Source organism: Erinaceus europaeus, chromosome 1 (genome assembly GCF_950295315.1).
Source record: "Erinaceus europaeus chromosome 1, mEriEur2.1, whole genome shotgun sequence".
NCBI lineage: Eukaryota > Metazoa > Chordata > Mammalia > Eulipotyphla > Erinaceidae > Erinaceus > Erinaceus europaeus.
Genome location: NC_080162.1, coordinates 158130532 through 158151135, shown reverse-complemented (window position 1 = coordinate 158151135; position 20604 = coordinate 158130532). Strand labels below are relative to the sequence as shown.

Here is a 20604-nt window from a genome sequence, read left to right as displayed (position 1 = left end):
GATCATGTCCTCCCGGGCCTACAGTTCACTGGGCTCTTGACAGCTTCGAAGGAGCCCGCGGGGGCTGGGGGCCGGGGAAGGGTGTCCAGGTCCTTGGAAGGTGTCCCATACACACCATGTACAAAAAAAATAAATAAATAGATAATTCACCCTGAGCGCTAGGCATCTAGGCAATGCATCCCCAAACTAATTTTGGAAAAGAGTCAGTGTGATTGAAGTCAGCAGAGAAATGAAAAAGAAATGGTCCGTGCACACCCCTCACCCCAAATCAGGCCGTCCTACTCAGAAGGGCTTGAGGGATCACTGACTGGAGCCAAGCACCAGGTGTATGTAGTTGCTTCACGTTCTCTGTGTTGCTTTTGTTTCAATTTCATGCATTTCTGCAAATCATCGTTATTTCTTCCCTTCTTTAGATCTACAATGTTTTATCTAACTTCTTCAGATGGGTGCATAGCTAATTAATTTCCAGCTGTCTCTTCTAATGTATGCATTTAAGCCTGGAGTCTTCCTGCTGAATTGAATTTATTCTTGGTCTCCAGCAATTATATTCACCCCCCTGGTTCTTTGTAGCAGCTTTCTGGATGGTGCTGGGTTTATACCAACAACCTGTCCCTGACTTGCCTGCCAGAATGGTCTTTGTCTTTCCATGGAAGCCTCTCATCCTTTCAAAGGGAATACAAGTGCTGATAAGTTTGGGTTAAAATCTTTAAATTGGGGTGGAGTGGTAGCTCATTGGGTAGTGTGCACATAACACCATGTTTGAAGACCCACGTTCAAGCCCCCTCTCCCCACTTACAGAGGAGAAGCTTCATCAGCATTGGAGCAGTGTGTCGGTGTCTTTCTTTCTCTGTTTCTGTCTCTATACCTATCCCTTATCCTCCGTCATTTAATTTTTTATTGTTTTTTAGCTTTTCATTGCCACCAGGATTGTTGCTGGGGCTCAGTGCCTGCATTGGGATGCATTGGATCGACCTTCTCGTGGTGCATCCCGTGAGTACCCATTCATTGGGGAAACTGACGATCCTTCCTAGCCGACTGAATCCACATGGATCCCAGTCACTTTCAAAGCCAGCAACAAGCCGCTCCTGACAGCTTTCAACCTGACGCTGTTGACTGGCTACAGAAGAAGGGCAAACACTAGAAGAAGAAAAGTGCCTGCATAATGCATCCACTACTCCCAGAAGCCATTTGTTTGTTTTAATAGAGACAGAGAGAAATTGAGACAGGCAACTTGAACCCAAGTCCTTCTCCTTCTCCTTCTTTCTCCTTCTCCTTCTTTCTCCTTCTCCTTCTTTTTCCTTCTCCTCCGTCTCTTCCTCCCCCTTCTTCTCCTTCTCCTTCTTTTTCCTTCTCCTCTGTCTCTTCCTCCCCCTTCTTCTCCTTCTCCTTCTTTTTCCTTCTCCTCTGTCTCTTCCTCCCCCTTCTTCTTCTTCTTCTTCTTCTTCTTCTTCTTCTTCTTCTTCTTCTTCTTCTCCTCCTCCTCCTCCTCCTCCTTCTCCTCCTCCTCCTCCTCCTCCTCCTCCTTCTCCTCCTCCTCCTCCTCCTCCTCCTTCTCCTCCTCCTCCTCTTCCTCCTCCTCCTCCTCCTCCTCCTCCTCCTCCTTCTCCTCCTCCTCCTCCTCCTCCTTCTCCTCCTCCTCCTCCTCCTCCTCCTTCTCCTCCTCCTCCTCCTCCTCCTCCTCCTTCTTCTTCTCCTCCTCCTCCTCCTCCTCCTCCTTCTTCTTCTTCTTCTTCTCCTCCTCCTCCACCTCCTCCTCCTCCTCCTCCTCCTCCTCCTCCTCCTCCTCCTCCTCCTCCTCCTCCTCCTCCTCCTCCTTCTTCTTCTTCTTCTTCTTCTTTTCCCAAAGCACTGTTCAGCTCTGGCTTACGGTGGTACTAGGGATTGAAACTAGGACCTTGAAGTTTCAGGCATGAAAGTCTGTTGCATAACACCTGTGCTATCTCCCAGTCTTTGCTCATCTTCCTGACTGCCTGAGCCCTTCAGTCCTGAGGCTCAGCTCCAGTGGGCACCAGCCACCTCCTCATTTTTATTATCAGGGCTTTACTACTTCAGACTGACTTTTCAGATAGAAAGAAAGAGAAAGAGACACTGAGACACAGCACTGAAGCTTCTCCCAGTGTAGTGGGGCCTAGAGGATCTAACCTGGGTAGCACACATGGTAAGTAGTCAGCTCTAAGGTGTCTACTTTTTCTGGTGGACAGCACATTCCAGCCCTACACGAAGCCCTGTCCTGTATCTTCTGCAGCTGGAGACAGCAGAGGCCCCTGGGGAATCACAGAGCTGGCTGCTGACGTCGGCCCCCAAGGACCACCACTGGCCCCCAGGCCTCCCCTTGTCCTGGTGGGTAGTGCCTGCTGCAGACTGCCACTTCTCACTCTTCCATCCTCAGACACTGTGATGACGCATGGGAGGTAGAGACTGACTGCTGGCAACCCCCTCACCAGTGCCACTGCTCCTCTCCTTTGGGCACCTTTGCCATGGAGCTTCCGGCTCCTAGCAGACACAATTCTGTTCTCCTGCTCCTGTGCCAGGCCCTGACCCTACACAGTCCCCATCCCTGTCCTATTCCCATCCCCCTCCTTTGCTTCCTGTTGGCCAAGTCCCATGGATATATTCCTGTCCTCATCCTGGCATCCAGGGATATGCAGCAGTCTCCTGTCTCTGTGACAGGCACCTGGTCTCTAAGCCCTGGATTTGTGACAGCTCCCTGCTGGGCTCCTCCAGCCCACTGCTCTGCTTCAGGACATCCCCATCAGTGTTAATGCACCCTGATCCTCCTGCTGTCTGGCCGCTCCAGGTGTATAATCCCCACATTCCCTCCTGCTTCAGGTTCTCTTCCTTCCCTGTCAGGCCCAGCTTTCAGGAGCCCCCTGGCAACCCCCTGCATGGCAGGACCTATCCTGGAATCAGCCCCTTTTAAAAACACAAGCATGCAGCTGTATCCACAGTCTTGGTCAATGTGAAGGGGTCCTGATGGAGTGGACCAGAACATCAGTTGGCCTGGGCTCTCTCTGCAGGGCCTTTCTGGATGCTCACCCTCTCTGTCTTGTGGATTTTGGAGTTCGAACATCCACCTGCCAGTGACAGAGAGCAACTCTGCTTAATAGCTTCTCCATTCCCCAGCACCCTGAACATTAAGAAATGATGGCCACAGCTTAGTGGCTACCCCAGACTCCTTATGTGGGGCCGTACCAGCAGATGGGAAGAAGGGGACCAGTGTCACCCACTGGAACACTCTGTTCTGGTTCCCTTAAAGAAAAGCCCTTTCTCCTGCTAAGAGTGAATGGCCACTTGGCATGTCTAGGGATATCCTGATAGGACAGAGCTGACTGCCTGCCCTGGGAGGGAGCCCAGGAACTTGGAACCAGGGTGAGCAACCTCAGCCTCTACCTCTCTGAAAACTCAGCCAGCCTGGGGATGGGCTCCCTGCCCAGCACTGCCTTTCAAATCCTGGCCCTCCTTTCCTTGGACAGTAGCCCTTGGCCATCTGTCCCTTTGCCTGCCATGCCCACCCATCTGTGACATCAATGCTGCATGCAAATCACACTGACACCTCATGAAGTCTGATCTCAGATACAGATGAGTTTGCCTGCCCAGGCTGTGTTGTAGCTGAAGATTCCATCCCCCAACTCCTGGGGTCTCTGGCTTCGCTCCACAGAGTTGCTCCCAACAAGGCAGCTGCCCTTCCAGGACAGGGGGTTGATAGGCAAGGAGTCTGTCTGTTACCATGCTGCCAGGGAAAAGAGTTCATAACATTCTTGGTTAGCAATTTTTCTTTTCTTTCTTTCTTTCTTTCTTTTTTTCTGCCAGCATGCTAAAAATATGATTCCACTCTCTTTGGGCTCTTGTTGCTGCTCTTGCAATACTGCTCTGGTCTGACCAACTGTTCAGAGTTGATTTTCCCCCATCCTACTTTTTTTTTAAATTATTGCCACCATATTATTGCTGGGACTCAGTGCAGGCACTACAAATTCAGCACTTTCAGTGGCCCTTCTTTTCCTTTTTTTCCCCCTCCTATTTTATTTGATAGAACAGAGAGAAATTGAGGAGGGGAGGGAAAAAGATAGACTCCTGCAGACTTGGTTCACTTCTTGTGAAATTTCATTCCAACAGGTGGGAAGTGGGGGCTTGAACTTGGGTCCTTGTGCATAATAATCTGTGCCCTCTATCTGGTGAACTACCTATCAAATCTCATAATTCATTCTTTTTTATTTTATGTATTTGTTTTGCCTCCAGGATTATCACTGGAGCTCAGTGCTAGCACTACTAATCCACCACTACTGACAGCCATTTTTTCCTTTTTTTTTTTCATTTTATTTTATTCTATAGGACAGAAATTTAGAGGGGAAGGAAAAATAGAGGAAGAGAGAGAAAGATAGACACCTGCAGACCTGCTTTACCACTTGTGAAACTTTCCCACTGCAGGTGGGAAGTGGGGGCTCAAATCCAGGTCCTTATGCTGGTCCTTGCTCATAGTAGTACTATGTATGCTTAACCAAGTGCACGACCTCCCTGCCCCTAATTTACACTTTTAGAGTCTACAACTCAGTGTTTTTTAGCAGGGTTGAGCAACCATCATCCCTATTTTCAGAACATTTTCATCACTTGAGAAAAAAACCTTTTGACCACTAGCAATTACTTCACATCCCTCTCCCCAGCCCCAGGCAGCACTAACCTACTTTCTGTCTCTTTTGCATTTTTTGTATTCTAGTTATTTCATATGAATGAAACTACACAGTTTGGGCTTTTTGGTGACTGTCTTCTTTCACTTAGCATAATTCATTCAAGGTTTCTGCTGACCTTTTAATTTCAGCGAAAGATTCTTGCTTCCTTCTCAAACTAACCAGGATCAACTTTAACTGTCCCTTGTTCCTCCCTTTTAGTATAGCTTACATCTATGAAGCAGATTGCTTTGAAATTCATTTATTTTTACTCTATAACTGATGCTTTTGAATTATAGTTTTCAGGAATTTAAATCTGTTACTTGGCATTGTTGCTGTTGAGTTTGGAGATATTTTTCCTTTGGACTTTTTCATCTCTTTAAAAAGGCATATTTATCAGTGGGGGGGTGGAGGTGGGGGGAGAACCAGAGCATCAGTCTGGCACATGTGATCATGCCATGGATCAAACTCAAGACCTGATGCTCAAGAATACACTCTATCCACTACAGCAACCGGGGTTGCTCATTTTTGTCTCATAACTCATCTTTGAATTCCATTGAGTCAATGGGAATCCCAGCTGCCCAAGCTGGGGTTGCTAGTCTAGCTCCTTTTTTGCCTTCTTATCATGCATCAGTGAGGCGGACAGGTTCTGGAGTCAAGCCCCTAAGCTTCCAGCACTGGCTGTGACACGAAGGTAATGTGTGGGGTCCTGTGCACCTTGGCTTCCTCACTCTGAGATGGAGACAGGACTGGTGGAGGAATGGGGCAGTCATGGAGAGTGGCTTGTTTACACTCCACTGACATCATGATGCAGCAGCCTCAAAGCCAGCCAGAGTCAGGTGACCAAACAACCCCTAACACAATTATACTATCAGTATAATGCATTAACATATATTACAGCCTTGCAGGTTTACAGTTGCTATGGCAACGTCGGGACGTACCAAATGAAGCCTTGAAGGAGAACTGGCATTCCAAAGAATTCCCAACCCTTTCTCATGAATCTAACTCCACCCACAAGATAGAACACCACAGAATACCAGGGAAAATAAAAAGCTGAAACAAAGAAGCCACATCGACAACAGCGACGAGGACAACGATAACTACGCTGGTTTCCGCTCCCCGGGATCAGCCTCCTCACTTTGCATCTGAATCAACTCGCTTTGCTCTTGCTTCTCTCTCCTCGTTCGGACTCTTCTGTCCCTCTCCCTCTCCTTCTCCCTCTCCTCTCTCTCCCTTTCCCTCTCACTCCCTCTCTATCCTCTTGCTTCTCTCCTTTTTCGGGGGCCCCCTCACCGGTAACCAGAGGAGAAATGACATTGACCTTGCAGAGTCGATCTGTCGTGAGGCTGTAATGTGGTAACAGGTCTCAAGCGTTTAGCACAGGGAGAATATATGCACTGCATGTGCCAGCGATGACAGTGACTTCTCAGGAGCAGCGTCCTTGTTACAGTCACCTGTCTAACATAAGTATGGGGGAATTGGGGAAGAAGGCAGCACCCCTTCTCTCTTCACACCCTGCAGCCTGGGGGGGGGGGGTGCTGGACAATGCTCCCTGAATAAAGGATCTATGAGGGTACCACCAACACCTGCGCAGCGGAGTCGAGCAGAGGGCGCAGCAGGGTGCCCTGCACGTGCGTGGTGGCCCAGCTGGAGGCGCAACTCTGTGCCGGCCGCAGACACAGGGCCGCAGGTGCAAAGGCGCAGCGCACCACTTTGTGGGACAGGGACAAACGAAGCCCGGCCACTGGCCTCAGCAGGCGGTGGGGTCCGTTCCCACGGTACCCCCTGGGAGGGATGACTTGCTTTCTGGCACGGGGGTGGGGGGCGGGGGATGAGTGGTTTGGAAACAGCATCCTCAGAGCTTTGGATGCTGGAGGAAGTGGCAGTGGGTGCGAGCTGAGGACCCCCGCCAGAGGACCCTTCCCCTCCGCCCCAGGCCTGGGCAGGGGAAAGGCGGATGCATCCGCTGGGGTTCTGAACGCGGCCCCTGGCTGAGCGCCGCCCCTCGGTCCCTCCCTCCCTCCCTCCACCCCTCGCTGCGTCTTTGTGCATCTTAGCCTTCGAGAGCCTGAAAGCTCCATCCGAGATATCTCGGGGGTAGAGGGGTCGCAGCCCGTCCGAGGGGGAGGTGGAGCTAGGGGAGCGAGGCCCCCACGACTGTAAGCTGCGAGGTCCTGCCATCCAGCTCGCCCTAGCAGCTCGCAGGCCGCCTACCCCCCCCCCCCGGGGCGCACCCCCGCCCCCGCCCCCGCCTTGGCTGCGCCCCGCCCCTCGCTCGGGGTCTGCGTCTGCGGCTGCGTTCCCCGAAAGACGAGGCTGCGCTCAGGTTTTGGTCCGTAGGGAGACAGAAGGGCACCGCTCCCCTCTCCCCGCTCCCCGCGCTGTCCGCGCCGCCGGAGCCCCGGAGTGCCGACGCCCCGGGAATGTGAGTGCGCCCCCCACCTCCCTGTCACCCGAGGCCGGTGCTTCACACCCATCCGCGGTGAGCCGGGTACCTGGACTGCGCACAGGGGTCCGGACACCCCCTTCCGGCTCGCCCCTCACAACGCCCCTGGCTTCCAGGGGGAGGGAACCAGGATCCCCCTCCCCCCTCCCCCAGGGCAGGTGCCGTCCTTTCACACCTTACCCCGCCCTTTAGGGTCACACCTCCAGTTCCCCAGAGAGTAGATGCACACCCCCCAACCCCCCAATTCCACAGGTGGGGGCATTTTAGGGTGTCACCCTGTCTCCCGATGTCACCTGGAGGGGAGGCTGTGATGACCGCTGGGGAGAGGGGCGGGCTGGGCATGGGATTTTGCAAGCCTCCAGGTGACCTCGGCCTTGGATTCCCGACCCGGAGACCAGAAGCTGAGAGAGGCCTCCTGAAGGGGTGACCCAGCCTAACAGAGGCTTCTCCTGCCAGGCCTTTGCCCCCGGCGCACGCCCCCCGAGCTGGCCTCAGGGCCACCTGGAGCATGCTGCCTGCAGCCATGAAAGGCCTCGGCCTGCTACTGCTGGCCGCCCTGCTGTGCTCCGCGCCGGGTGAGTCTGGGGGCGCCCCGGGAGTGGGGTGGGGGCGGGGCTCCAAGGCTGCTCAGAGAGCTGGGTTATGGAGCTTCCTACCTCTAGCGGTTCGCGTCAGACCCACAGCACTCACACCACTCCTGCGATCCCAGCCTAGTACCCTCTGCATCCTCCCCCCCACCCCCACAGATTCTCTCTCTCAGAGTGGGGGGGTCCTTTTCTCCTGGGCCTTGTACTAGGCTGGGTTCTGGCGTGCTTGCTCTCTCTGTCTCTCTCTCTCTTTCACACACACACACACACACACATATAAGAGACCAGACCACTGCTTAGCTGTGGTTTATGGTGGGATTGAACATGAGACCTCAGAGCCTCAGGCTTGAAAGTCCTTTTGCATAACCATTACACCATCTCCCCAGCCTAGTCCTGTCACTTCTCAGAGCCATGCAGACATCCTGTCAAGTCCCAGCTGAACTGGGGAGAGAGCTGGCAAGGGGGTCAGGCTGTAGGGAGTGTGTATGCAGGAGAGCCTGTAGGTGAGAGGCAAGTGTGACTAACTGCCTGTGTGGTGGCCACAGCACTCCCAGAGGCCTGGCAATGGGATCTGACCCCCAAGTCCCCCAAAGGCCGCCTCCCCCCATGTGCCAAGTTGACCTTACTGAGGGGCCTGGTCTCTTAGGAGAGCTTGCAGCAGGTGGGGAGGGTACAGGGGGGAAACCAGCTGCCCCCTCCCATTCCTCTGATCAACCTCCTCCTGTGCCCCAATCCAGCTCAGGGCCTATGGTGCCAAGACTGCACACTGACAACCAATTCCAGCCATTGCACACCGAAGCACTGCCTGCCCTCAGACACGGTGTGTGCCAGCGTCCGCATCACCGACCCCAGCAGCAGTAAGTGGACCCCCAGGGTAGGGCAAGCTGGGGTGCAGCTCAGCCCCTGGGCCTAGGATAAGGATTCCCCCTCCCCCAAGCCCCCATCCTGCTAGAAGGGCAGGTCCTTCTGAGGCCTTTTGAATAGAGTCAGGGACATCTGGGTGGGTGAGACCCTGGGATCTGTAGTTTCAGGGGCCTGAGTGGATCTTGGGGGAGGCCCAGACTGGTCCTGGGACAGGCCCCGGGGTGGGACTGTGGCACCAGACTGTCCTCTCCCCTAGGCAGAAAGGACCACTCCGTGAACAAGATGTGCGCCTCCTCCTGTGACTTCGTCAAGCGGCACTTTTTCTCAGACTATCTGATGGGGTTCATTAACTCTGGGATCTTGAAAGTGGACGTGGACTGCTGTGAGAAGGATCTGTGCAATGGGGTGTCGGTGGCGGGAGGCAGTCCATGGGCCCTGACTGGGGGGCTTCTTCTTCTCTGGGCTGGGCCCTGAGGTCTCTCCCTCCCAAGGGGCTCTGAGCTGGTTCCCCAGTTGGCACTGCCCCATCTCCAGTCCAGCCTGCCTGAGCCTGGGGCAATCTTGGTCCAGCTCACTGGTCCCTGGCCTTCCCCTCCCCAAGACAGGAGACTTCCCTGTCTCACCACTAACTCGGGTCCCTAGTCAGTGGGACATCCCTGGAAAAATGGGGTATGGGCAAGAGGCCAGGGGTGGGGGCAGGGGGGCTGGGACCCCCAAGTCTCCACAGGAAACCAGACTAACCCAGACCTACCCCAGCAGCCTTGCTGTGAGAGTGTCTACAGAGAAATAAAGTCATTTTTGAGTCCTAAGACCAGGGTCTGAGTCTGCGTATGGGCATGAAAAGGGCTCCTAGCAGAGCACAATAATGGATGGTGGTGGTGGTGGCTGGGGAGGTAATGGGGATAGGGCTGGATATGCCTGAAATTCTAGGGTGGACCTGGGATTGTAGCTGTTTGTGCACATGGGAGCTGTGGGAGTGCTCAGACCCAGGGTGCCCATGCCCTGCTCTCTGAGCCGTGCTCTCCAACCACACAGAACTAGCACATAGCACACGTTCATGAGGGCTTCCTGTTGTGCACATGAGAACACGTAAAAGGCACATGCACACTTGCGCATATCAGCTTGCATGTGTCCCAGAGCACACAAGCTCAAGTGAACCTGCCTGGAGGCTTCTCATTTTCACTCCCATCTGCTCTGCTAGCCCCCGAGTAAGGAAAAAGGGCACTGCTCACCCAGAGTGGCCGAGGGCTGCTTAACTTCGAGGGGAGCCATCACAGGCTCATGGACAGACAACTCCTCACCCATCCCTTGAGCACAAAGCCACCTGGTCCCAGGTCCTGCAGGCCAGCCCCCTGATCGGGGAAGCAAGCAGGGAAGACAAATCAAGGTAAGTCATAGGATGCTGCTTTTCTGGCCCCTCCTCTCCCCCACCAGGGGTAGGAGTCATTGCACCCCAGACTCTGAGAGTCCAGTCCCCCACTTGCACTGGCCCAACTTCTAGCACCCGAGGGACAGTCTGGGCTTTTTCTGGGGCTGATAATCTTCCTGGACCCAGTCCACAATTACTCCTCAGCCCTCACCTCCTTGGAAGGGAAAAATAACTCCGCGAAGATGTGGCCCCCCAGAGGTTCCTCCATGTGAGCAATGGAGGGGTGCTGGGGACCCATGGGCAGGGACCCAGGCAGAGAGGGCTACTAGAATTTGCTGTCCACTTCCAGCTATTGCAACAGCTGAGGGACTGACCTGAGGGTCCTCCTGCTCCAATTTAAGTTGGCTCTGCTGCTCTGCAATGTAACCCCCTTCCCATCCCAGCTCAGTAGAAGTGTTATGCCCGCCATGTGTGTCCAGTACTTTGGGGGAACTCAGGAATCCAGGGGAAGTGTTGGCAGTTGCCCTGGGGGGCTGCAGCTGCTCAGGAAGAAAGGAAGTACAGGGAAGGCTTGGAGTGGAGGGCTGGTATAGGGAAAACTCCTTACCCAAACCCTAGAGGGGCCCCAAGTTCAGACTTATGACATAGGCTTGAAACCAGTCACCATGCCCATTTTGTTATTTTCCCAGAGCACTGCTCAGCTCTCGTTTATGATGGTGCTAGGGATAGAATATGGGGTCTTAGGTGCCTATGGCATGAAAAGCTTTTAGGATAACCATTATGCTATCTCTCCAGCCTTTTTTTTTTCTTTCTTTCTTTCTTTTTTCTTATTCATGAGAAAGAGGAGAGAGAACCAGAGCATCACTCTGGCACATGTAATGAGAGAATCTAACTCAGGAGAGTCTCATACTTTATCCATTGCCACCTCCCAGACCACTCATCTCAGTTTCTTTTTTAACCCCAGATCAGTTTTTATATGTTGAATCTTCTTTTTCCATCAGGGTATTTGCTGGGTCTTTGTACCTGAACAATTTCTCCATTCTGGTGGACTCCCTAAATTAGAGGGTAAGAAACAGAGAGGGAGAGAAAGAGAAAAATAGAGATACCACAGCACTGCTCCACTGTTCCTGAAGCTTCCCCTTTGCATGGTAATCTTCTGTGGTGGCTGGGGTCTCAAACCCAGATCCTCATGCATGTCAAAATATGTGCTCAACCAGGTGAGCCATCCCTCAGCCACTTTATGTGCTTAATTTATTATTTAAGGGGAATTTTTTCTTAAGCATTTATTCATTTATTAATGAGAAACATAGGAGGAGAGAGAAAGAACCAGACATCACTCTGGTACATGTGCCACCAGGGATTGAACTCAGTACCTCATGCTTGAGAATCCAATGCTTTATTCACTGTGCCACCTCCTGAACCAATTTAAGGGTAATAATTAAAACAATGTATGGGGGTTGGTGAAAGAGCTCACTTGGATAGTGTGCTGCTTTGCCATGTATCCTGGCCAGATTTAAGCTCTGCCTTCACTGCACTAAAGAAAGATTTATTGCTGTGGTCTCTCTCTCTCTCTCTCTCTCTGCCTCTTTCCTGGAGCAGTGAAATGTGATAATGACAATAAGTAAATAAAGAAGACATGAGAAGGCCCGGGAGATGGCTCAGTGTCTAGGCCATTGGACTTAAAAGCATAAGGTCCCGAGTTCAGTTCCTAGCATCACATATACCAGGTTCAGGTAGAAAGAGAGAGAGAGTGGGAGTTGGGCGGTAGCGCAGCAGGTTAAGCACAGGTACTGCAAAGTGCAAGGACCAGCGTAAGGATCCTGGTTCAAGCCCCCGGCTCCCCACCTGCAGGGGAGTCACTTCACAGGCAGTGAAGTAGGTCTGCAGGTGTCTTATCTTTCTCTCCTCCTCTGTGTCTTCCCCTCCTCTCTCCATTTCTCTCTGTGCTATCCAACAACAACGACATCAATAACAAAACAATAATAACTACAACAATAAAACAACAAGGGCAACAGAAGGGAATAAATAAATATTTTTTTAAAAGAGAGAGAAAGAGAGAGATAGAGAAAGGGAAAGTTTTCACAGCACCAAAACTTCTACCAGTGTAGTGGGAGCTGGGCTGGAGCCTAAGTTGTGGTACATGGTAAAGCAGGTGCACTATCCAGGTGAGCTGTCTTGTCAGCCCAGCTCGATTCTTTCCTTTTCAATTCGTTTTTTTCTTTGGAAAAAAATTGTGGACATGTCCCCATTCACCATCTGTTGTTGTTGCTACATGTTCTCTCACTAGATGAGCAGCTACTACAGCTCAGGAGGTTCCTGTTTCCTACTGCTGCAGCTCCCAGTCTAGGAGATGTCATTCCCCTGAGCCTCCGTGGGGCCTTGTAAACTTCTGTAGGTTCAGGTGTTTAGTCAAGACGCTGCTTGACTCCTGATTGAGTTCTGTCTCATGTCCCTTCCAATATCTTTATGAGAGGTGGACTCAAAAGAGGGTGAGTTCATCTTCCTTTGGGGTACAGTCAGACGCCTGGAGAACTTTTGCCTTCCCCAGCACTTGCTTGTGGGAGCCTGAGTGGGAGTATTGGGTTCTGGCCCTGGGGAATCTGCAGAATCCATGGGTGCTCTGTACCCCTTTCTTGTCCAGTGGGGGCTGGATCCTGTCCCCCTCTGAGAGGTGGGCCCTAAGTTGAGGACTTGCTCCCTGTGGGCTGACTAGAGGATAGTAGACAGTGACAGTTTGAGTATGAGAGTCCAAGGCCAAATGAGCACAGGAGAGTGACAGTATTTCTGGAGTCAGGGACTCATGTCTGGTGAGGTCTTGGGGTCCTAGGACAGCCATGGGGAAAAGTCATGGGGGTGGGGGGGAGTTGGATAACTGAGACAGAACCAGCTCAGGGCTGTCCAGGTTGAGAGCAGGCAGGGAAATGGAGGATTAGAGGACATGTTGAAGACAGGAGTGACACCGGGACTTTGGGGCAGGGGCCAAGGAGGAGAGTCTAAGGGAGAGGCCATCCTGTCACCTGCCTGTGACCTCAGCCAGCAGCTCTCATGACAAGTTCCAGAAATCCCAAGCTTAAAGCCCCCTCCCCCCAGCTCCTTCATTTCACCCTGCTTTACCTATGTGGAGACTAGGGGCTTGAAGCCAGGTCCTCCGCCTGCTCTCCGTCCACTGGGCGGGAGCAACAGCAGGCTCTGAGTGGAGTAGGATAAGGCCAGGTGATCCTGGTGATGATAATGAGGGGACCAAGCTGCCAGGAAGGGCTGGTGACTGGGTTACCCCCTCACCTCTCCAGGCTGTTGGGTCTGACTCCATTTCTGCTAGGCAGGCCGTAGGAGGGAAGCTGGGAGAGAGCAAGCCCCCTGCCTGGGGACAGACCCCTGCAGGTCTGGTGCCACTCCAGCCCCTCTGGCGGCTTCACAGAATGAATGAAAGCTAAGAATGCAAATCAGCAGAGGGGAGTTAAGCCTGACAGTTCTTAAGAGGGCTGCAGGAGGCACACTCCCCTGGGAGGGTGGGGACCCCCAGTGCCCCATTTTATCATTGCATTCTGCCCTCCTGCCTGACTCCCAGGTCCACAGTGAAAATTCAGGATTCTGGCTCCAACCTGGACCCTTTCTCCCTGTCTTAGGGGCCAGCACAATATATGGCTCCAGATTACAATAGGGATACAAAGACATTCAGATCTGGGGGGAGGGGGAGACCTGGTTTTGAATCTTGTCTGGATGGTGGAGACTCACAGTGGAAGAGCTGGTCTGCCTGTGGTTGCCGGCTGGAAGAAGACATCGAGACTGTTAATAAAGAAATACTAAAGCCCTTCCTGGTGGCTGTACCCAGATTCTCTGCAGCAGTTGCCATGGTTACTGCGCCTTCCATCCCCCCCCCCCCCAGTATGCTTTAAGAGTCCTCCCCCTCGAGCTGAGCTTCTATCTCACTCTCTGGGGAAGTTCAAGGGACCAGGGACCCTTGCTACCCTGGCTGGAGGTGACAAGAGTGATGCCCCACCTTAACCTCGGCCAGGGATGGGCTGTCCCTCACATAGTTGTCTTCTGGGAGTCAGGCGAAGTCCTGGGATGGTGACACAAGGGGCCAAGCCTCCTTGCACAGCAGCTGCCACAGTCACTGGGGAAAGCAAGTGATCTAGACTTGAGCGTTGTGTCCTTATATCCAAGCTGGCAGATCGCTAGGTAGAACATCTCAGGGGTGTACTAAGGAGTTCATATGAGAACAGTTCTGGCTCACCATGCACACGAGCAAAAGTGCTGAGGCAGCCACAGCAGCGATACAAGCTGTGACAGTCACAGAACAGGACATCAGGTAGTGCCTGCTACGAATGTGCTGTTGCACTGGAAAAAAAAACGGTAGGGCATCCACAGCAGAGAGAAATGAGCAAGCCAGTAGTTCACAAAAGGTGAGTAAAAAGATATTTACCAGGCAGGGGTAGATAGCATAATGGTTATGCAAAGAGACTGCGATGCCTGAGGCTCCGAAGTCCCAGGTTCAGTCCCCCACACCATCATAAGCCAGAGCTGAACAGTGCTCTGGTGCCTCTCTCTATCTCTCTCTCTCTCTCTCTCTCTCCCTCCATCTCTCTCAAAATTAAATAAATAAATAAAAATAAAGCAAAAAAAGATCTTTATCAATCACTTGGTACTGTTGTTTCATTTATTATTTCAACTGTAGAAGCTTTTCTTTTTTCAATGATGGAATGTATCATTTGATTTATTATTATTATTGCTTTTTTTTTGCCTCCAGGGTTATTCCTGGGCCTCGGTGCCTGTACCACAATCCATTGCTCCTGGAGGCCATTTTTCCCCGTTTTTTTTGTTACCCTTGTTATTGTTATTGTTGCTATAGTTATTGTTGTTATTGCTGTTGTTCTTGGGTAGGACAGAGAGAAATCAAGAGAGATGGGGAAGACAGAGGGGGAGAGAGAAAAATAGACACCTGCAGACCTGCTTCACTGCTTGCAAAGCGACCCCCCTGCAGGTGGGGAGCTGGGGATTCTAACCAGGATCTTTGTGCAGGTCCTTGCACTTCACACGATATGCACTTAACCCACTGCTCTACCACCCGGCCCCCAATTTTGCTCTTATTGTTGCTTTTATACTTATTTGCCATCTCTGGGGCTTCACTACTCCAGGCAGAGTTTTCCCAATAGAAAGAACAAGGCAGAGAGAGAGGAAAAGACATCCTAGCCTAGGAGATTATTCTGTTTGATGGGGGCCACACTCAAACCTCGGTCGAGTACGTGGTAAAGCAGTTTTCATTCTTTTTTGTTAACAGTTTAACAAAGGTTTCAGAATTAGAGCATTTCAGGGGTGTAACTTCACACTGCACCTATCACCATAGTTCTGTGCTATCCCCTGCTGTTGTTTCAGAGAGATGGAATGTAGCTTTACAGACTATAAGATGTTCTTCTGTCAGGGTTGGGCAGTGGCGCAACTAGTAAAGCACATGCTCAAGGACCCAGGTTCGAGCCCCTAATCCCCACTTGAAGGGTGGAAGCAGGTTGTGGGTATCTCTCTTTCTCCCCATCTTTTTTCCTGTTTCTATATCGTAATTTTTTTTAAAGTTCTTTTTTAAAAAGAAAAAAATGGCTACCAGAAGCAGTGGGTTGATCATGTAGGCGCCAAGTCCCAGCAATAACCCTAATGGCAAAATCATCATCATCTATCTATAATCTATCATTTACTTATCATCTAGTTATCTCTCACCTGTATGTCTCTCCATGATCTACTAAATCATCACTCATCTTGCTAGAGGAAAAAGAACAGTCACTGCAGGATCCCCTCACCTGATTCCAGTTCCCCAAGGGTGAGGTAGGAACCAGGACTGGAGAAGGGTGGCATGGGGAGCAGGACCAATGGGTGCCACTGTAGAGCAAAGATTACGTGTAGTGTCTAGTGCAGTCCCAGATGCAGGTGGAGTGAAACAGCACAGCTTCTATAGGGACGGCTTCCTGGAGGAGTCCTCGTTTTTCACAGCAGCTGTGGTGGTGTTCTGGACAGCAGGTGCCCCACCTGTGCTCACCAGCAGTGGCAAGGCTGTCACTCGAGGGCTTGTTTGAGACTGAGCAAGACAGAAGCTCCCTGGGCTGGGAAGACAGAATAATGGCTCTGCAAAAAGATTTTTATGTCTGAGGCTCCAAAGTTTCCAAGTTCAATTCCCCATACTGCCAAAAAACAGAGCTGAGCAGTGCCCTAGTTAAACAAATAAGCAAAACAATAAAATAAAATAAAATAAAATAAAATAAAATAAAATAAAATAAAATAAAATAAATAAAAAAAACATGAAGGAAGCTCTGGGGAGGGGAATAGGGTGGGTGTGCCTGGGTGGGTGAGGGAGCTGTGGAGGAGTAGGATGTTGGGGCAGCTGGTGGCAGGCAGGTGGCTGAAAACCTCTAGCTGTGTTCTCCTTCGACTCTGGACATAGGAGCAGTAGGGGCAGGCTGCTTCCTCTGGGGTGGTCAGGTGTTGTTAAAATTCTCTGAGGCTCTTGCCGGGCCGGCTTGGCTTGCTTCACGGTGGGTAACAGAGACGCGGAGACAACGGCTGGGCAGGGAAGCTGTATTTCTTTATTCAGGAACAACGATTCACAAATTAAGACAAACTAATCACCAAACAGAACTCTGCTGTCTCTTTGCGGCGGCACAAGCACTCCCTCTTACTCTCGAACTCAGGAACTCTCCAACTCTGGAACTCTAGAACTCTCTTACTGGGGAACCCTCTGAAACTCTGGCACTCTCGAACTCAGGAACCCTCTTTCTTACTCTCGAACTCAGAAACTCTCGCACCCTCGCACTCTCGAACTCCGGAACTCAGGAACTCTGTCGAACTCAGGAACTCAGGAACTCTGTCACTGGGGAACTCAGGAACCCTCTCCCAGGGTCCCTTGGGGCGGGGCCAAGCAGGCCCGCGAAATTAACAGGACTCATCCAATTCTCTTGGAGGGGGAGGGCTAGAACAAGCCAATGTAAAGCATACGACAATTCCCCCTTTTCTTTTTAACTAAATGACTATAGTATCAAGGGTGTGGGGTGAACAGAAACATATATAACCAAAACCAGCATGTTGCCAAGGGAAGGCCTGAGGGGGCCATATCTGAAAAAAAAAACATTTCTTGCCTCTGGGGGGCTACTTGCCTCGACGGGCATTTGCATGGGGGCGGGGAACGGCCTAGGGTCCCAAAGGCAGCTGGCTGCAACTTACTTACTATGAAACAAAACTTGTTATTAGCATATCTACTGCACGATCTAACATTTCTAATAGAGAAGGAATTTGAGACTTTTACATATCAACAACGTCTTTTAACCTTTTGTTACACCCATTCAAGATGGAGACACACCCTAGGTGTGGGCCGGAGAGGAAACCTCAGGCATGAGAATAATTAGCATAGCCATTGTGCGATCTACCATTTCTAATAGAGAAGGTAGTGTTTTACATATCAACAAGTCTATTTAACCTTTTGTTTAGACCAACTTAGTTGAAATATATTGATTGTTAACTAATTTTTACCTCAGACTTTAAATGTAAGTTAATTTTATCTTTATGAGAATTACGTTGAAAACCTTTTTCATTTATCTTTGACTAGTAAGAATTTAGCCTTAAAGCTACTGTTTACCAAACTTTAAACATACACATAAACATAGTCATTAATACACGAGGAGAGAAACCTTTGTTACGAAGACATGTCATTTTAAACACAAATTTAAGTCTGTACTGTCTTAGTTGTTGGGGGGGGGGGTTCACCATCCGGAGGTGGCTTCCCGCGCAGCTCCACTTCTAGGAATTGCAGGTTGTGATCTCTGCACAAATCTCTGCGTACTCCAGCTTGTCTGTCTTCAGACCGGACCGGCGGCTGGAGATCTCGTGTGCCCAGTTTTGGCAGGGAGCCCGGGGGTCCGGGAGGCCCGGGATGGTTCCAGAATTCATAGAAAGAGGGCAGGCAGGCCAGCTTTGCAGAAGGCGTGGGCCTAGGTGCCCAGGGGTGGCGGCCATGATGGGCCGCCGCGGCCCTGCCCCATGGCCCTGTCATGTCTGCTGCCCTGTTTGCAGTGGCCGAGCAGTGTGGAGGGATCACGCGTCCAGTGCCCTGCACCACGCGGTGGAGAGCCGGCTCCTGTGGGCTGGCCTCAGGCTCCAGCATGTTGGCATCGGGCTCCAGCATGTTGGCCTCAGGCTCCAGCATGTTGGCATCGGGCTCCAGCATGTTGGCATCGGGCTCTAGCGTGCTGGCATCGGGCTCTTGCATGGTGGCGTAGGCCTCCTGCGGGCTGCGGGGCTGCGGGGTTGCTGGCGCGGTGCGCGGGGTTGTCTGGGCGCAGCCGGCTGGCTGGCTGTTGAACCAGGTGGAAACAGCAGCTCCGCGCCTTGCCTCCCGCCCGCTGGCTTTTCCCGCTGGCTGTTCTGAGTTCGCTCGAGCGAGTGGAAACCACAGAGTGGTCCAGAGATAAATGTTCCAGAAACAGCAAAACAGTCTCGTGAAGAAAGAGCAGAGGCCTTTGGAGATCTCTTCACAAGCAGAAGAGAAGGCCATCGTGCATAGGTAGCCAAATTGTCTTTACTTATCTGAGAGATGCGCAGGTCAGCCCCACGTTGGGCGCCATTTGTTGTTAAAATTCTCTGAGGCTCTTGCCGGGCCGGCTTGGCTTGCTTCACGGTGGGTAACAGAGACGCGGAGACAACGGCTGGGCAGGGAAGCTGTATTTCTTTATTCAGGAACAACGATTCACAAATTAAGACAAACTAATCACCAAACAGAACTCTGCTGTCTCTTTGCGGCGGCACAAGCACTCCCTCTTACTCTCGAACTCAGGAACTCTCCAACTCTGGAACTCTAGAACTCTCTTACTGGGGAACCCTCTGAAACTCTGGCACTCTCGAACTCAGGAACCCTCTTTCTTACTCTCGAACTCAGAAACTCTCGCACCCTCGCACTCTCGAACTCCGGAACTCAGGAACTCTGTCGAACTCAGGAACTCAGGAACTCTGTCACTGGGGAACTCAGGAACCCTCTCCCAGGGTCCCTTGGGGCGGGGCCAAGCAGGCCCGCGAAATTAACAGGACTCATCCAATTCTCTTGGAGGGGGAGGGCTAGAACAAGCCAATGTAAAGCATACGACAGTCAGGGTTATCCTTCCTGCCTTGCCCAGCCCAGGTCCTCACTCTTATCTTTGACTGATGGATTGCACTCGTGTGACCTCCTTCCAGGGAGTGAGTGTGTGTGTGTGTGTGTGTGTGTGTGTGTGTCTTTTTTTTTTTTTTTTTTTTTGCCATCAGAGCTTTGTTGGGGCTTTGTGCTTGCATGGTTCACTGTGCTTGGTCCACTGTGCTTGGTGTATTCTCTCTCTCTCTCTCTCTCTCTCTCCCCATCCCTCCCTCCCTCTCTTTCCAGAGAGTGAGTGAGAAACAGGAAGAAGGACACCATAGCACAGCTTCACCATTCCTGAAGCATTCTCTGTGCTTGGTGCTCCCATGTTGCGGCTGGGGAAATCAAACCTGGGTCCTTGTGCATGATTAAGTGTGTGTCATACTGGGAGAGCTCTTTCCTGACCCCCTCTTTGTTATTTGTGAGAACATTGCCACTAAATTCAGGGCCTATGTTTTTTCAGCATAGACTCACCTCCATGCTCATCTCCATTGTTCCTACAGACTCTCTTTCCAAATAAGGTCAGGTCCAGAACTTCTAGGTGGGGGCACAATTCTACCCATGTCAGCATGATCCCCTCTTCTCTCAAGCTGGGTCCCTTGTCAGCCTCCAGCAAGGTAGAATGTTTTTGCCTGTACACCATGAGCCAGTTGAACCTACAGCAACTGGCAGAGGACAGGCTGACCCATCAGGTGGGCAGGTGAAGGGAGGGACGTGGGGCAGCACTGCCACTCAGAGGGATGGGGGCCTGTGGGAGGAGCTGAGTGCTCAGGAGGGAACTTCAGACCTCTGTGGCTCCAGGTACTTGGCCAAAGGCCTCTCAATGAGACTGGGTATCCAGGTTTCTGGACCTTCCTTAACAGGGACAATGAACACCATGCCATGTTTTTGGTGCTCTTGTGGGATCCCATTAAAGTAAGAAGCCTGTTCCAATTTTCAGGAGTAGTTTCTCCTGAAATTTTCTCCTCCTCCTCCTTCTCCTTTTTGGCTACCAGGGATATCACTGGGACTCATTGCCTGCAGAATCCACCATTCTCAATGTTTTGTTTTGTTTTTTGATACTGGGTAAGAAAAAGAGAGAAATAGAAAGGGGAGAGAAACAGAGTCACCAGCAGCACTGCTTCACCACTCTGGAAGCATCCTACATCACCAACCCCTGGTTGAGGCTCAGAGCAGCAGGCAGGCAGTCCACTGCCTCTTGACCAAAGAGGAGTTCTATCTGTTTTTCGTAGTTTCTGCCCAAAGGTGACCCAAGCTTTCCATGAGAAACAGTGTTCTCACTGCCATAGCTGCTGTGCACAGCACACACACCAAGGCTGCATGTACCTGCTCTGGGCCAACCCAGAGGTGTCCTATGCTTTACATTGGTTTGTTCTAGCCCTCCCCCACCAAGAGAATTAGATCAGTCCAGTTAGATTTCGCGGGCCGCTTGGCCCCGCCCCTAGAAAACCCGCCAGAGTTCCAGAGTGACAGAGTTCCTGCGTTCCTGAGTTCCAGAGTTGGAGAGAGTGCTTGCGCCACCGCAAAGAGAC

General features: G+C 51.6%; 1 protein-coding gene across 2 annotated transcripts; it reads left to right on the top strand.

Moving 5' to 3' along the window:
• The first annotated feature begins 6914 nt into the window (after window positions 1-6914).
• On the top strand, window positions 6915-9367 carry LY6H (lymphocyte antigen 6 family member H). Of its 2 annotated transcripts, none has more exons than XM_007535031.3 (4): window positions 6915-7086; window positions 7564-7682; window positions 8432-8551; window positions 8815-9367. In XM_007535031.3, coding segments are annotated over exons 1-4 (459 nt in total). In that variant the 5' UTR covers window positions 6915-7084; the 3' UTR covers window positions 9033-9367. The 2 variants fall into 2 exon arrangements, with proteins under 2 accessions (XP_007535093.2, XP_016048892.1); XM_016193406.2 differs by having other exon boundaries at window positions 6915-7143.
• The last annotated feature ends 11237 nt before the right edge of the window (window positions 9368-20604 follow it).